The sequence below is a fragment of the Rhipicephalus sanguineus genome, unplaced genomic scaffold (genome assembly GCF_013339695.2).
Source record: "Rhipicephalus sanguineus isolate Rsan-2018 unplaced genomic scaffold, BIME_Rsan_1.4 Seq825, whole genome shotgun sequence".
Taxonomy (NCBI): Eukaryota; Metazoa; Arthropoda; class Arachnida; order Ixodida; family Ixodidae; genus Rhipicephalus; species Rhipicephalus sanguineus.
The window spans coordinates 23549-41193 of record NW_023616072.1 but is presented as its reverse complement, the minus strand read 5'-3'; the positions used below and the strand labels follow the sequence as shown (position 1 = coordinate 41193).

Sequence of the window (17645 nt, the reverse complement as noted above, 5' to 3'; positions counted from 1 at the left end):
TGGGAATTTGACCATAAACCAGTTGAACTGGTCCCAGTTGGGGCCAGTTGTTTCCAGTTGCAATATTTTCACCTGGGTTCGGCGCATTGTAAGACCTGCTCTTGTGTGCCAAGACTTAATGACGTGAGGATTCTGGGCAGAAGCCATGATAAAACGGCGCGTGAACTTCTCGAGGCTTTCTACATCAAAGAGAAGAATGATGATTGCGTCAGTCAGACGTCAGTCTTCCTGTACAATGCGGTACACAATTTTTTCAAATCTTTGATATGATACGCCCCCTACGGTTTGTGACATTGCGTTTGCGCATTGGGATGTGTATATATGTGCCACAATCTTGTAGTCTTCATTAAAGTTGTGAGTAGCGCCTATCCCGTCGCTTTGTGTTCCTTACTTTGTGGTGTGTGTGTGTTTTTAGCGCTGCATTATGTCATACGGTCCCTTATAGATTCGCCTGAGACGACTCGAAAACAAAAGCCATCTTCTTTTTCGTCAGTCGATACATTGATCCTCCCCCGCCCCTCTCCGAAAGCTTTCTGCACATAACGTGGTTTCGGACTGCCCACAGGATCGAGGGCATTGCAAGCTTTCTGCACCCCACCTGCTTTTACATTCCCTCCGTGACCAGCCCCATATCACGGAGGCAATGCAAAGCGACCATGACATGTGATGGCGTCATCACATAACGTCACGTTGAATTACGTCACGATGACGTCATAGTGCCGTCACAAATTTTGTGGATCTGCATGTGATGTCATGGGGTAAAAATTACTCGCTTAACTCGCGTCTCGTGCGCTTAATTGGTATACACGAAAATTGGCATGGAGGGGCACGAATGTATGCCGAACATGACCGATATGTCATGGCATCAATAACTTGAGATGCTTGCCATTTGCATAACGTGATGATTTTGTGCATCACTCGTGTTGGCGACGTGGGACGCCGATGGTCAATTTTCGTGTTTAATGACGCATCTAAGGCCCTGTTGACGCACATTCAATCGCCGTGGAAACAGTTGTATTTTATGTAACTACTCGTCCACATCTTTTTGAAAGTCTCTGAAACGCGCGAACGCTTAACCGCCGAGAACCATGAAAATATCTGAAGTTGAGAATTAGTTGTTTGAAACTGTTTTTATTTCGTATGGTGAAGGCTTGTAGCAATACGCATCTCGCGCGAACGTTTCATATTGACGTTCAGTGATCCCTGTATATAGAAACAATTAAGACCGACGACGCATGCGTAACCACAGCTGGCTCCGAAACATCTAGTCTGCATTTTTTCAGGCTAGGTAATAAGAGATCTCTCTATATGAAAAATTTTCTGAAGTGATTGAGATACGGCACCTTCATATTTGTAAGTGTCTTACTGTATTTTCGTTCAGGCAGCTATTTAACTTGTACAGGAAGAATTTTGGTATTTGAAACATTATTTCAATATATCTGGATATTCGTAAACATTTTCTATATTACTTCTTTTATGCAAAAAACTTGTGGAATCAGGTGGCATTTCTTTTCTTTCAAATATCGGAATTTAACACAAGCTTTGCGCACGGTGAGCCTTGTTGTACGCTACCTCAGAAGCAAAAATAAGCCAACAGCACTGCGGTCATATGGTCGTCTCTACTCTTTCTTTTGTTCCCCTTACGTCTTCTCAATGTGCTGTGTCCATGATAAAGGGCTAGGGGAGGCTAACAAATTGTCGAATAAAGCGGTGTGCATATGGCTAGCAAAGCACTGGCGACCATGAGCAAAAAGCTCGTAGTGTGAAGCGGTCACTGCGCGTATTTGAGCTGACTGCGCTTGTAATTTACTTTTTTTATTGCTCTTAATTCTTGCATGCGTGATGCTATTGCCCGATTACCCGTGCGAATCAGCTCTTTTCGTTCTTTCCTTGTGCGTGTTCGTTTTGCGCGTTTTTACGTAACCAATTAACGTTCTCGAACTTTGTCACCGGATCTAGGCCGCGCGTTGATACCTCTTGACACGTGATTTTTTGCGTTCTGCTGTTTCCCCAGCACTAACACAATGCTTAAAGATGGATAAGCTCCATTCCGGACCGCATTATAAAGTTAAGTAGACTTCAAGTGCCGTGTGTGGAAAGTCAGCGCAAAAAAACTACAGCGCGTAGCAGACGCTCCTCGCTTTCCACGCGCTTCCCGAGCGCGGAAAGCCCACGGGTCCTAGGGTCCGGCGCAGCAGCGGCGCGGCGCGGCAGTTCACCGCAAAAGGCCCACGCGGGAGCCGGCGCTTTGGACACTCCCCCTATCCTAGGTCACTTAGCTGCAGTGCATGAACGTTGGCTAGTGCTGCGTCCACCGCGGTAGTCTAGGTCAGCTTAGACGTTGGCTTAGGTCGGCTGTCTCGCGTCGTAATCAGAGGCTCTCCGTCGTGGCTATCGGCGCGTGTGTGCGAACGTCGCTCGCTGGCAACTGTACTACTGTCGATGATCCCGCGATCTTCTCGTCGCCGGTGCCGCAAGCGCACTTGCCAGCGCCTCGCTCCAAGCACAAACGACGCCGCCGCCACCTTTGTGGCGTGGTGTGTCACGTAGGCCAACGCAGTCGCATGTTTGACCTTTCACGTGAGCATTCACACGGTGTTCGTCCAGCTTTTTTTTGACCATGTGGTGCAGTGGCCCGAGCAATGTTACATACTGCCGGTACTGCCTGAAATTTCGTGTACTTTTTTTAGTGTTTTTGCTGCTTACTTTGCTGTAGATTATTGGTGTTTTTATGCAAACAATTTGATCGTAGTTCGTGTTAACGTTGACCGCATTTCTGACGCTGCAACTGGTTTCTGGTGAAGAACTGTTCTATAAATTCTGTTTATGGCGACGTAAGAGGCGCGAGCAGGAAAGCTTCTGCCGTGACAAGTATGCTGTTGTCGCCCACAGAAGTGCGCCGTGGTGTAAATATTACGCACATTGGAACATAAAAGGTGATCGTTTCTACTCTTGGCCGAGTGCTGATGTCCGGTCCAGCTTTTTTACCCAGAAGCAGAGACACGAACGTGCGAGTCTAAATCGGGATGCCTGCTGCAGCTATTGACCTCTTGATGGCGGCCACACCCAGGCTGTCAAAAGTGCTTGCACGTTACGAAAGTTCACGTATCATGCTTGCAGTTGAGCATTCTCATAGGCATGCATTCCCGGCCCTTCAGAAAGATGCCATAGCTATCGAACTAAATTGCAAATGCGGTGACATATTTATTTTATTTTTGTATACTGCAGTCCATCACGGCAGGGTGACATCACATGTCGATGGCAGACAGGAATGGGGTCACGGGCAAAGAGGGAACAATTCCGGGCAGTGCACTCCACCATTCAATTGTTGAGGGAAAATAGCTATTGTCGTACGAGTGCAGGAAGGTTTATCTAAGCAGGTACAGCGTGGAGCAATAATATGTATAATGCAAAAAATCTCAGGAAGGTGGCTAAATTCCTGGAGGCAGCGACCGCAGATGGGCAAGAATGACCCTAGCTAGTCAAAATTAAGTTCCCTGCTGTGATATGCCTCCAAGATCTACTCAGAGACACGAACGTGCGAGTCTAAATCGGGATGCCTGCTGCAGCTATTGACCGGAGATGAGACTTAGCAGGCGTGGCTAAAAAACACAGCTTATCTCAATAATGAAGAAAAAACATACCTGGTACTTGGTCCCCCGCGTGAGATGACACAAAGCAATAGCCGATTTCACCACTCATTTATTGATGTCGGGACAGTGTCAGGACAAGTAGTAAGCGAGAGTTCGGATCGAAGCGAGCAGTCGCGTCTGCATGGGTGCTGCCACGTTGATTTGTAACCACAGCTACTGGCGGTTGCTGATACAACAATTAAAGGCATATGCCATAAATGCGAAGTATAATAAACATATTGCTTATCACTGTGGCATAGTACGTGCCAAAAAAATGCAAATGTCTCAACCTTATAAACTTTTAGGCGATTGCATACAGAACTATGTTTTGCTGTGCAAGCATGTGACTTGCTTGCACCCTGCTGCAACCAGCTTGTGTGGTACGGCCGCTTCGCTGGCCGAAGGCCAGTTACGATCATGTGATCAAACATGGCCGCACCCGTGCGCTGCTGTGGAAAATCGTCTGTATCAAACTCCGGTACATCGAATTATCCTTTATACCAAGCTATATACCATACAACAATGATTTAACATCAATGCATTGAATGTCTATGGCTGCATTGAACAAAAATAGCCAAAACACTTCGTACATCGAACCTTGGGCAGCACAAAACGCAAAACGCCTTTTGAAGTTGGCTTTCCCTCACGGAAGGGGCCTTCTTGTATGCATTTGGGAGAGTAAGTGGTGTAATTAGGAGGGTGCTGCACGGAGCTAGTAGAAACTACCGCTCGCCATAATGTGCATTCTCCCGTGATTCCTCATCGCCGTCCGCAATTCTCCACTTCAATGTTAATGTGGTTGCTGCTGTGAAATGGAAGAACCTTTGGTTCTCTACAAAGCTGGCAATAATCAACACATTTGAACAGGGAGTGAAGAAGTCTGACGTTGCCCACTCTGAGAACCACTCTGAGTACTATATTGATGAACAAGGCCGCCGTTAGGGCCAAGGCGGACTAGAGGCTGCTGGCACCCGACGAGTACACACTGCTGTGTATGAAGATGTTGAGGTGCTGTTTTTATTGATACTGTATTTTGTTGCGTATAGCCCACCCCTGCATATCATCTGCACCCCCAATATAAACCATGGAAAAATAAAAACTACGAAGAAAAAAAAAACTCCACGTATTGTCGTGAAGCCACCTTTCTTGCATTATCGTAAAGCAGTGCCATGAAGCCAACTTGCACACTAAAATTAGCAGCTTAAATATTGTTACAGTGCGAATTCTTCTTAAGATTTATATAGAATGGTTCTCTACCTTGAACTAATTCCCATATTTTTTTACAACTTCAATACATATGGGTTTCGTTGTATGCAATTTATACTAAAAAGCCAGAAAGAGCAATAGCTGCGTTTCTGCCAAAGCATTTTAGCTAAAGCTGTTTCGTGCTCTTTATGTTGGAAATGCTATACACGCTACTATAGACCAACTTCAGTTACTGCCATATGCACTCTGCCGCTGCCATTAGTAGTGGTGACCGATTGTGGCGCTGAGATTTTGTTGCTTTTGGCGTTAAGGAATGAATGGGACCAGGAAGTTTGCAATTTCATTTATCATTACCTAGCATGGTTATGAATCCCATATTCTGTGAGAAAATTCCTCCTGCATATTGAAAAGGTTTCAGGACAAACATTACCAGCATTTCACACCAGATACCTTATCAAAATGCATGTACAGCGGCAGAAGCACACCTTAAAAACATTCATCCCATTAAATTGTCAGTTGATGGAACATTTCAAAAGTGTCTCATATATTTTAGCAATGGTTTATAGTGCAGGCATCTTGTCAACAGTGCATATATGTGCAACTTTGGGAAAGTACCCACATTAGCATTTGGGGAGATTATAAATATTATGTGTAGGTGTTACTGATTAATGCAGTGCAGCATATGCCACCTATGAAGGTGTCAGATTTCACAAGACGTCAATGCCACATTTCTGGCATAGAGAAATAAAATAAACATATTTCTCAACATTTAGAGTCCTTTATTAGGTACTCGCAGAGCACGGCACTACTCATACAGAGAAACTGCGTATGTATTTATTTGTTTCAATACCTTCAATGCCCAAATGGGTAACAGAAGGGTGTGGTAAGTTGAAACAAAATACGTCGGCGATAGCCATAAATCGGCAAACTCACTCATGAGTCGACTTATTCAGATTCACTCAGACTCAGATCGGCCCATGAATCTGAGTCTAAGTGAGTCCGGGTGAGTAATGTTTTGGTGAGCTTGAGTCCGAGTGAGTGGTTGAGAAAAATATTGGTGAGTCTTTAAGTGAGCCCTAAACGCAAAATATATTTCTTGAGTTAGTCCGAGCGAGATCCATCTTTTATTGTCAACCTATGGCCCTATTTGTTCCATCTTCAGCATTACTGTAAGCCTTATATCAGCTTACGTTTATACTCAAGTCTATTCACACATATCTCAACACACTCACGTTCATGGGGCACCTCAATATTTATTGGTCAGAGACGTGACTTTGGAGGGGTGTCATGACCTCACCCCGCAAACGCTTTCACGGAAAGTTCTTGATAAAAATATCTCGTGTGAGTCAGGTATTTCATAAAGATGTCCTTACTGGATTACTGAATTACTGATAACTCGTATTTGAAAGTATAAGATCAAAAGGCATATCGTAGAGCACCGATTATGTGAGATATTGGCGTTAAAGAGCATTGACACCAAGATCTGAAAAAGCTAGTTTTGCGCTCACAGACTCGTAAGTCGACTCACTCAGGCTCAAGTCAAGCTGCGAGTCTGAGTGCGTCTGGCTGAGTAATATGTTGGTGAGTTTGAGTCCGAATAAGTTTGGTTGAGGAAAAGTTTAGTGAGTCGGGTTGAGGAAAATTTTGGTGAGTCTTGAGTCCGAGTGAGCCCTCAGAGCAGAATATATTGCTTGAGTGAGTCTGAGTGAGCTCAGACTCACTCATGCCGACCCATGGGGGTAACATTTGCTGGCGTCTAGTACTTGGAGTAATAATCATCGACAGCAGACTTAAAATGCAGATGCACTTGGAATGGCAGCGATGGAGGCGGGCAGGTGGTTCTATTCTTTAGCTGTTTTCAGCATAAGTGGATCTGCAAACTGTTTAGTATCTTTATGGCAGTGATAGTATGATAAGATAAATAAGGTGACTCTCTAAGACTATAATATTTAAGTATGTGGTTCACGAAACATCATGCAAATTAATGATAAATAAAACACTCATCTTACACAGAGCGAGAATGGGAAGTTGCAGAGTGATGGTTAATAAATTCTTTAGTTGGATCCCACAGAGCGTATGTGTATTTAAGATTAGACTTTAGAAGTATTTATGTAATAATAATTTAACAGATGATGGTGGCCTTGAAACCTTGTGTAACCTAATGTGGTGCAATTAGTATTATTAATGACATAGTTGACATCCAGGAAATGTCAGCAGATGTGAACACCTAGATGCTTATATGTCTAGAACAGTTCCATTAATGTGATAAAGAGGAGGGTTTGAAGGAGCCGATTTTCTTGAGCTTCACATCACTTTCACACAACCGATTATGAAATGAACTTTATTCAACACTGCTTTTCAATACTTTGAAATTGATAGATTTTAAGGTCTTCTACTTTGCATCGTAACTTATTTTAGCGCACACTGACACACGGACACAGAAAAGAAGGGTACACCACAAGCGCTACTATCAACTGAAGGTTTTATTCAGAAAAGGAACATATATATATCAAAGTAGTCACCCTCTGCCCATGCGCACCGTCGTAGTTTCAAATCCATGTCATCGTACCGTATCTCATGTGTTAATTATCCGCTTTAGCAGTGACACTTCTTTTTCGAAAATTGTCACTGACGGGTGGCTGATACATGATGATTGCCTAATGTTGATGTGAAATGCCTCCGCAATCTCTCGTGCGGTGCGATCATGGTGCTTAAACAAAATGATTGTATTTGAAAAGCGCGCCTCGCAACCACACTTTGCACAGTGTAAGGCCAAATGCGTTAGCGGCCTGCCCTTTAAAGATGACTGGTGCTCCCTTAGGCGAATATTTATGCAGCGACCAGTCTGCCCCACGTACACTCGTCCGCATGTGAGAGGAATACAGTAAACAAGGTTAAACGCACATGGAACAAAGCAGACCTGCAGGCGCACAAACTTGCAAGATTAAGCACAAGGTCTGTTTTGTTCCATGTGCGTTTAACCTTGTTTACTGTATTCCTCTCACATGCGGACGAGTGTACGTGGGGCAGACTGGTCGCTGCATAAATATTCGCCTAAGGGAGCACCAGTCATCTTTAAAGGGCAGGCCGCTAACGCATTTGGCCTTACACTGTGCAAAGTGTGGTTGCGAGGCGCGCTTTTCAAATACAATCATTTTGTTTAAGCACCATGATCGCACCGCACGAGAGATTGCGGAGGCATTTCACATCAACATTAGGCAATCATCATGTATCAGCCACCCGTCAGTGACAATTTTCGAAAAAGAAGTGTCACTGCTAAAGCGGATAATTAACACATGAGATACGGTACGATGACATGGATTTGAAACTACGACGGTGCGCATGGGCAGAGGGTGACTACTTTGATATATATATGTTCCTTTTCTGAATAAAACCTTCAGTTGATAGTAGCGCTTGTGGTGTACCCTTCTTTTCTGTGTCCGTGTGTCAGTGTGCGCTAAAATAAGTTACGATGCACTCATACCAACTAGCTCGTCTTTCAGTATTACTTCAGTCTTCTACTTTGCTGTTACAGACATATAGATGTTCTTCTGAAGGACTAATGCTGTGGTGCAAATCTACAAGGTGCCTTTTTTTTTTATGAGTAAACAAACAGTTAATGAGTATGCAAGAAGTTATTAAAGGAAATAAATCAGTGCACATGACATCGAGCATACATAGGTGAGAAAATTGAACATGTAAAAAAAGAAAGAAAAGTGCATAGAATTCATGCAGACGCCTGTACATTAAGCTGATCCCTTGTAAAAACAGTGTGCGCCTATTCTCGTGAGAAACAAAGCTGAATGCATGCATGCAGAACACGGCAGTGTTTCTCTCTGTACAGCTCAAACAAAGAATGGGGAACTCTTTGCATATGTCTTTGTTGGTTAGATGAGCTTATAAAATGCTGCCCACAATCGTTAACTGTTCATCTGCTTGGTGTTAAAGCTTTAATCACCACATTTGCATGATCAACATTTCATGTTGATGGGAAAGCCCTTCTTCCTTTGCCACTGGCTGTTTCAATGAGCTGTGCCCAATGACAGATGAGAAAAATTCAGTAGCCCTCAGGATTTATCACGAGTAACATTGCGGTGTGGTAACCAAGGTGTAACTTGCTTCTGAAGTGCAAGCAAACATGCGTTGCTAATAATTGGACACACAGCCACATGCACGCGTACAGTTGTGATTGTGCATCATCCCAGCTGCACCTGTTGTCAAATGTCACTGGGTCACATTTTCCTGTCATTGAAGGAGCACTTGCTGTTTTATCTTTTTGTTCCTTTGTCCCATGCTTGCACGGTTTTTTTCAACCTCAAAGCCAACTAGCCTGCCTTCTGCCACTTGTTCATTCAAAACTGCTTCTACTACACCAGATCAGCAGAGCTTGCCAGCACAGACACCATGCCTATTCCTGCAAGGCCTTCATCAATTAATGTTGCCTTTGTACTCCGTGACTAGGTGGATCTCGCAAAGGATTGTGGGCTACGGTGCCCGTCTGCATCGACTTCCAGTTTGAGATGTCGTGCCGGCAAACAGGCACTGTTGCTAGTGCCGTCGCTTTCTGTGTGTTCCATCTAGCAGTCGCGGTCTCATTTTCTCACATATTGCTGCATAATACTTTGGAGTGCTGTGCAGCTTAGTTGAATAACATGCAATCGCTACGGGATCGTTATAAAGGTGCGAACGGCCATTTCTTTGTTCAAGTGGCATGCACCTCCGGACACATGCATGTTGTTTCGCAGCAAAGGGTGTTTTAACACATGTTGTGACCTGTAAAGATTTGTTGCACATACCAGTGTCATGAAACATCCGCTCAATACATTTTCATTTTGCTGAACTCGTAAAATTATCTATTTACTTTTGTGTTGCAAAGATACCATCGCGGGTTCGATGTAATGAATGGCAATTGTGAAGTGTTTTTTACTGTAAAAGTGAAAGATTAACTTTTGCAGTTTTCAGGCTTTTCTTTTGGGCCTCTGAATCTTCCTTTAAGTGAGATGTCGTTCCCTCGCGCCTTCGAGCATTGTGTTTCAATGGATGCGAAATGCTGTGCACTCAACATACCTTTGTCTTTCAAGTTCCACTAAAAGGCCGTACCATGCAACTCATTGAACGATTAACTTTTGCAGTTTTCAGGCTTTTCTTTTGGGCCTCTGAATCTTCCTTTAAGTGAGATGTCGTTCCCTCGCGCATTCGAGCATTGTGTTTCAGTGGATGCGAAATGCTGTGCACTCAACATATTTTTGTCTTTCAAGTTCCACTAAAAGGCCGTACCATGCAACTCATTGCTTCAAAAGTGACTTCGGTAGTTTTATGTCATGCGATATCAGTAACTGAGCGGCCGCTTTGTTCCATTGTCCTTTTACACGTTGAGCAGTTTTTATAGATTTGTCAAAAAGTAGGCAACTCAGTATAGGCTTTCAAAGCAACGTCGAGCGGTGTCATTGCTTTTATCGCAACTGGGGGCATCCATAGCCGCAACACTGCCGCCTCCGCTTCCACGTACGCGCAGAGATCTCGGATTGCATCTGCGATGCATTGCAATGTTGACTATTGCTGACTAGCAGTGCTCCAGGCCGAATGAGGAGCATGTGCGTACGTGTCCTTGCCACCACCGCTGGAAAATCCGGTGACAAACCGCCTTCGCAGGCAGCGTCTGCCCCCAGTAACGTAATGCTCAGCCGCGCAAGCATCGCGCCCATACTTGAGCTTGGGTTTCCTATATGCAGTGCAAGTATACTGTATCGGAGTACTTGATCTGGCAGATTACGTGTACTTTTGTCTGAAGTATTTAAGGGATTTGGAAACGTACGTATGTTGACACATGTGTGCTCATATGTGTGAGCGACTCTGAGGTAGGCACCGTTTGTGCTCCAAGATACTAAATCAAGCTATTTCTTCAAACTATTACTGCGTGTTTTAAGGCATACTACTTATCACTTTGTTTTATAAACTGCGATATACTTTGTATCCATTTGCAAAAGAATTCAGCTACACAATCACTCGACAACCGGTAACAAACGCGTCGCAGAATTGCCCGTGTTTCCTCCCCGATTACACTGAATGGCAAGCACCTTGAAGCAGCGAAGAGCTAGGCCTCGAACCAGAAGTACCGTAGCAGATGACGCGCCATTTTGCTATGCACCTATTGCCTTGTAGTTGCATGTAGCTGCTTGAGCCAAGAGTGCGCAATGAATGGTGTCTGTACAGCACTGTGGTCGAGTGGATAAAATCTGGGGCTGCTGAGCAAAGGTCTGCACATTTTATTTCCAGTTCACATATTGGGAGATTAAAAGTTTATAACTATCTCCCTATGTCAGTAACCAGTATTCCTAGTTAACTATTCAAACACATCATTGTTTCAAATGTGACTAACCATTTGGAGCCTAATAATTTTGTTTTTGAAAGTGAGCATAAGTTCAGAAGAGGATTATAGTGTGTAACGCTGATAATTTTCGGATCGACTATAATCGTAGACTTTTCAAAAGCATTCGACAGTGTTGCCCATTGTCGCCTTATGGAAAAAGCTTTCGTCAACATAGATTTCCTAACTGTCTCCTGGCTGTGAAACTTTTTGCCATTTTGTAAACAATTCATCGTTATTGGCAGAGTTGCCAGATGTTGCTGCACTAACGAGCAAATAATTGCCCCAAAGGAAATCCCAAAAAGAGCAGCACAACTTTTGCAAACAAAAGAATCAGAAGTTTAAGAAATTTTCTTTCTTTAAAATATTTTTCATTATAATGAAAAAACTCATGCAAATATGATGGGAACATAAAAAAATAGCCTTAATTATATTTCTCAGCAAAAATACTTTGGAAATTATGTTCAACTGTGAACAAAGGTGCCTATTCACTCTTTAAGATAGTTTCCAGGGTAGTGTTCACTCTGTTGACTCCCTCGATGTACATTTGATTTCAATGCTCAGATACACAAAGCCATCAACAAATGCGCTATTAGTGAACGTGGTTGCTTTCTTGAAAATCTCGTTTGTAGGAATTGCTGATGATATGAAAGTGTGCTCCATAGTAGTAGCAGCAGGCTTATCGGATGTTCAGGAATTTGCACAGTGTGCATTTCTGTTGGGTTGGTGTGACAGGCTTTGATGTGTATGCACCCATGTTGACACGTACTACCAGATCTCCACTGAGCATTTTGGTTCAACTCCATAGTGTCCTGGGGCAGCCCGGTACGCTGCTACACGCTCTAATTCACAAATGTGAGAGGCACAGTTCGTAGTTTGCACCCCTGAAAGTGTTGTGCTTCCTGTTGTGTGTTTTGCTGGTCCATTGCAGTCATTTTCACGACATTCACCCATTGAGGTTGCTCCCTTTTTGCGGTGCTCAATGTAGGAGTATTCTTATTCGGAACCCTTGCAAGCAAGCAGTAGATGACATGAAACTGCACATGGAAGCCAACGGCAAGTCTGACGAGGAAAAGAAGCCATTGCGAAACTGCATTGCTAGTGAGATGCCCCCGCAGCACTTCAGTGCAGTACTTCACTGCACCACTTTCACATGGTGACTCCATCCTTGTCAAGAGCAGCGAAAACTATTAGAGAGGAGCACGTATAATGTGTCTGCGCCGAGATGCATTCATGGCAGAGTGGTTAGAGCGTGTGCCTCTGCGCTCGATTCCCCAGCTGGGGAATGCTTCCCGAGTTTTCTTTTTAATTTCTTTATTACCTACCTTCATGCCCTTTTATTGACATCAATTACATGATAGAAATGATGGAAGCCGTTTCTTGGTGGATGTTGCTATAGAACTCTTTTGTGTTAGAAAAGGTACAGCCGCCCAATTTTTTAACCTGAACGCACGAGCGTCGACCGCCGAGTTGATAAACACAGTACGATGGAGCACAGCAGTGAAATTAGAGCCTGTGCAGTTTTCGTCTGCCAGGCTCTTATGTGAAATGGACCCAACCCCACCTGCTTTTTTTGTCCTGTTTCTGGCTTGCAGTGGCAGATATCTTTTTTGCCTCAGGAAAGTGCTGCGTGAACCACAGGAAAAAGAAAAAAAATGCTGATATGCACATAATATAATCAGAGGGTGTATATCACATACCGTTCATCTCAAGCATGACTACTTGACCTTTTCTTTATAACTTGATGGCAGCACTCAAAAAAGAAAAAGAAAGGATGCTAACGGTGCTCAAAAGAAGCGGGGCTAATGTCCAGTTCCCATAACAGCCTAGCAGAAGGAGACTGCTCATCGCGCACATGCATGTATTCTCGTTCATTTTGTCACTAAGCACCATTATACAGCGCTTATTGACTCGGCAGATGACGCATGTGTGTTCAGGTTTAAAAAATTGGGCATTTGCGCATAGAAGAAAGAGTACCTTGTACCATTTTCCTCTGTACCTTTTTCCAAAAAACAGCAATCCCTGTGCTCTAGAACTGACCGCCATGTGATATCATTAAAGTTAAACTTCCTGAGCAGTTTTTTAGACAACTCTACTCAAAGTTCCATAGATGCAGTGTAGAACCAGTTTTGATATTTTGTGTATCCCACGCAGAATCACAATGGCATCCGTGCGGGGCCAAGTTGTCCAGCTGTACAAAAATGTGAGTGCTTTGTTTTGTACTGAATTTTGGTCTAAAACATGCCACTGTTCTTGGTGTTTCCCATAAGCCCAGCCATTCTCTGCACAACTTCTTTGAATGCTTTGCAGCTTCTGCAGACTCCCCTCACAGGATATCCAACTAGCACATGTGAAATCAAATATTAGATAGCAGCATGCAAACCACCCCGATTACTGTTTGCAATAAATCAATCAGCCATGACTAAAAGTTATGTCACATTACAGTGATGCCATATTGTGGTACCCCAAAACATGTGCCACAATAACCTCAGTAGAAATATAAAAAAGATGAAGTTCAGAAGAAGTCTTTGGAGCACCGTGTATGCCTTGATCACCCTCCGCGACTACACAAGTGTAGAGAGAAAGCAGTTATAGGCAACACAGAACTCTCCGTGAAAGCCGGCGAAACGGTGAAGCTGATGCCCCCTTTCGTCATGCCTACTACGGGCAGCTTCTTCATCCAAGCAGTCTCGGCCATTCCGGAAGAGTGAACTCCTGAAGAACCAAGACCCTCCTTTATGCTCCACTCCTAAAAAGACAGGGCGTGCAAACACGAACACAAGAAAGAAGTCAGGACACCACAAACGCCGACTAACAACTGAAGAGATGCACAACGGTGGAAAAGAAAGAAGGCACGAAAACTTATCTGCGCATGCCCATGCAATAGGCGAACCTATCAGATATCCGGCACGCGTGGGGGCCGTGGGGGCCTTCGCGAAAGATAACTGTTGAAAGATAACGCGTGCTGGATTGATAGGTTCGCCCTATTGCATGGGCATGCGCAGATAAGTTTTTGTGCCTTCTTTCTTTTCCGCCGTTGTGCATCTATTCAGTTGTTAGTCGGCGTTTGTGGTGTCCTGACTTCTTTCTTGTGTCTGTGTTTGCATGCCCTGTCATTTTAGAATGAATACTTACCAACTAGCTCAGCTCTCTGTTATTCTAATACTCCACTGAGTCCCTCACTCACCTACTTCTCGCACACAGCTGGGTTCTGACCACAGTGCAAAATATATACTCTTTAGGTGAGGACACTCATATCAACCGGATAAAGTAACAACACTGTGCGCCCAAATGTCCAATGATACCTATCAGCGAGACAATGCAACTTCAAATCAAAAAGGCGTTTCCGTAGAAACCAGCAACTAAAGCTGGAAACTCATGCCACGTTTTTCGCAACCGGAAAACATGACGTGTGGCAAACGTCGGTTGCTCGAAGTTGCGTTGTCCCGCCAGTAGATATCCACTGCCAGCACCGGACCAACAGGCGTGCACAGTTACTTTATCTGGTTGAACGCTGCTCGCAAGCAAGCCATGAAGTGTCCTCACCTAAAGAGTATAACATCTTGCACCGTGGTCCTGACGTGCTTTCCTCTAAGCCTCATCCTCGTCGCTCTTGGCACATGTCCCATTGGTTCCCCCCTTTCCACCAGGCCTCTCTCTGCACAGCACAGCTCTCCCCCCTTCCTACCAAGCCACACCGCAAGGCCATGTGACCAGCGTTACACTGCCAGACTAAGAACAGCTTCACTGTTAACAGAGCAGTGACCTACTTCTGCAAAGCATGTCTCGGCAGGCCACATGGCCACGCATCTTCATTTTATTCGCACATTTGCTACAAGTGGAACCACTATACTAGTTCTTCTCGCGATGCCGGCATATAGCGTCAGAAACAGAAGAGTGGTGGGTTGGGCGAGTTGGTAATGTAACTGCGCAAAAAACGAACGGTAACACAAGAGTAGAGTTTGTGCTTTTTTTTCCTCGTGTGTTACCGTCCATTTCTTGCGCAGTTACATAATGTTAGAAGCAGAATGAGCTCAACTGCTGAGATTTTTCACGTTGACTGAGCACAACGGTAATAATGCTTTATTTGACCAATTGTGTGCTTTAAACAACATTTACAGTAGTTGTTTTAATATTAAGCAAAAACGAAGTAATGCTGCTAAAACTTCATGTGGCTCCAGTTTTTTACTTTCACCTGCACGATTGTCATCACGTGCAGTAATCAATGTTAGACTCCTACACTGTTTGAAGGAGACAGAACATAGATATAAAAATTCTGTTTTAAAAATTTCTACTAGTTTTCCAGAGAAACCACTGCATTGTTGGACACTTCAGACTGTAAGCATTCTATTACGATACAAAACAGAAAGGCGATGAAGGATGATGGCATTCCCTTTGAGCGAAAAATTATCATCTACTCATTTGCAGCGTGAAGCTGCTAGGAATCATTAGTTTCTCTTGCCTGTGCTTCAAGTTGTCGGCCTCCTGTACTGCCTCCTGGTTAGATAGCTTTTTCATGAACTTTGCTTTGCCTTACAAGCTTACACAGAACTGATTTTCCATATTCAGTGACCCTGTAAATAATTTGTGCTCATGCTGCTGTCTGCTAGCTCACATGGTAGAGCCTTGCATAGGACTCAGAGTTCCAAATGAACTCATTTGCTCAAGGTTATTGCTATTCCCCATAGATGACAATCATACACTTCTTGTAACGGAACATCGTGTGGTTTAAAAAAAGTTCCAAGGAAGCTGGGAAGTCTACCTTTGCATAATCTATCATCGTTTGTTGCGTCATGGGCTCTCTATGATGGCCCATACATGCTGCAAGGTATGGATGTGCAGAATATCAACATTTAGGAGGCAAGGGGTTTACATTGTGTTGCTTCTTTGACAGTCAAGTTTTGCCGATTTTCACACATTATTATGTGCGGCTTGTAATTTAACTGCGGCTAATATATTTGGTGAGCAATTAGTACCTGTTGTGCAGAGAATGATGTTCGTGTGGCTGCCCGCAGCTGCTGCACCTTGGGCGTGACTACCCAAAGGGCTATGACTACTTTCGGAGTCGACTGAAGGCTGCCTTCCTCAAGAACCGCGATGTCAAAGACCCTGAGCAGTTGACCATGCTGCTTGCCAGAGGACAGTACATCATCAAGGAGCTCGAGGCACTCTACATGCTCAAGAAATACCGTACCCTCAAGAAGCGCTACTACACAGACACTCCTTAATAAAACAACTTTCTTTTAGTGCTCACTTTGACACTTGGTGGTGAAGGTTAAAACAGCAGGTGTGCTGCTTACCATCAAAAGTATTTACAGTGAACTGTGGAGGACAACTTTCTGCACTCGAGGAGTCAAAAGTGTTCCCTGATGTGCTCACGCAGGGTTGTGCAATTTAGGTGTGAAATCATTTCAGAGAAGGAGAGTACTGAATCGGACAGGTTGGTGGGGACTTAGTGACCATGACAGACAGCGCTGACTAATAATAATTATTTATTGCATTTAGACCTCCATTGTATAACAAGACCAGCTGTGACTACAGGCTATCGGACACTTGAGGTCGCATAATTCACTCTGATGCAAAGATATAGCAGGCACGTTGACACATAAGTCACCTTTCTGGTGTGTTTCGGGTGCATCACACACCTTGCAAGCTCACTGCTCGTGGTATACAGTGGAACCTCGATTATCCGTCCCCTGGTTTTGCGACGACCCGCATTTTACGACGAATCGGTTTGGTCCCGGCAAAACCCCCATAGAAATAATGTATTTAAAACCTTATTGGTTATATGACGCAATTTTACGCCGATCCCGCATCTTACGACGACTTTTCGATTCCGTCCGAGAGAAAACACCACCTTCTCTATTCGAATCAGACGCGACAAAAATATTCCTGAGTGCAAAATAAGAACTTAAGTTCCCCTAGGTTGTCGGTTAGAAAAGTAGAGTGTAAGACAGTATGCCTTCTTAGAATGTAAAATTTATTCTCCAGGCAGTTCACGCGCTTCTGTGATCCAGTTTCCCTGGCTTAAGATCGCTTCAGGATACGCCTCGATCGCATGCGTATCCAGGGTCGTTACCTAGACAAGCTCTCTCTAGTACACGGAGAAGCTCCAACTGGTCGTAAAGCCCATCTTTGAGATCCGGATATTTTCACGTTTTCAGTCCGTGGAAACATGCAGACACTTCTCAGGCTCGATTTGTCGGGAGAAAGATGCGCATTGGATTCGATATCTTAAAGTTAAGGATAACTACTCGCTCACACCTCATTTAACTAAGTAATGCTGCCATTAGCTGCCATTTTCAAAAATAATTTAATCTACCATCCATGGAGAACCTCAGGGTCTTGTCATGGGCTATTGAGGCGGTCTGTTCCCCTTTTTTGGGCAGAGCTGACTGCTACTGCCAATATTTTTAGTTTTTCGATTATACGACGCCCGG

At 44.1% G+C, this 17645-nt stretch overlaps 1 protein-coding gene across 2 annotated transcripts; it reads left to right on the top strand.

The window, feature by feature from the left end:
- The first annotated feature begins 2279 nt into the window (after positions 1–2279).
- LOC119378404 (electron transfer flavoprotein regulatory factor 1) lies at positions 2280–16458 on the top strand. 2 transcript variants are annotated; one of them, XM_037647563.2, is made up of 3 exons: positions 2280–2658; positions 13360–13408; positions 16221–16458. In XM_037647563.2, the coding sequence occupies exons 1-3, from the start codon at positions 2621–2623 to the stop codon at positions 16431–16433; spliced, it is 300 nt and encodes a 99-aa protein (XP_037503491.1). In that variant the 5' UTR covers positions 2280–2620; the 3' UTR covers positions 16434–16458. The 2 variants fall into 2 exon arrangements, with proteins under 2 accessions (XP_037503491.1, XP_037503492.1); XM_037647564.2 differs by having other exon boundaries at positions 2283–2580.
- The last annotated feature ends 1187 nt before the right edge of the window (positions 16459–17645 follow it).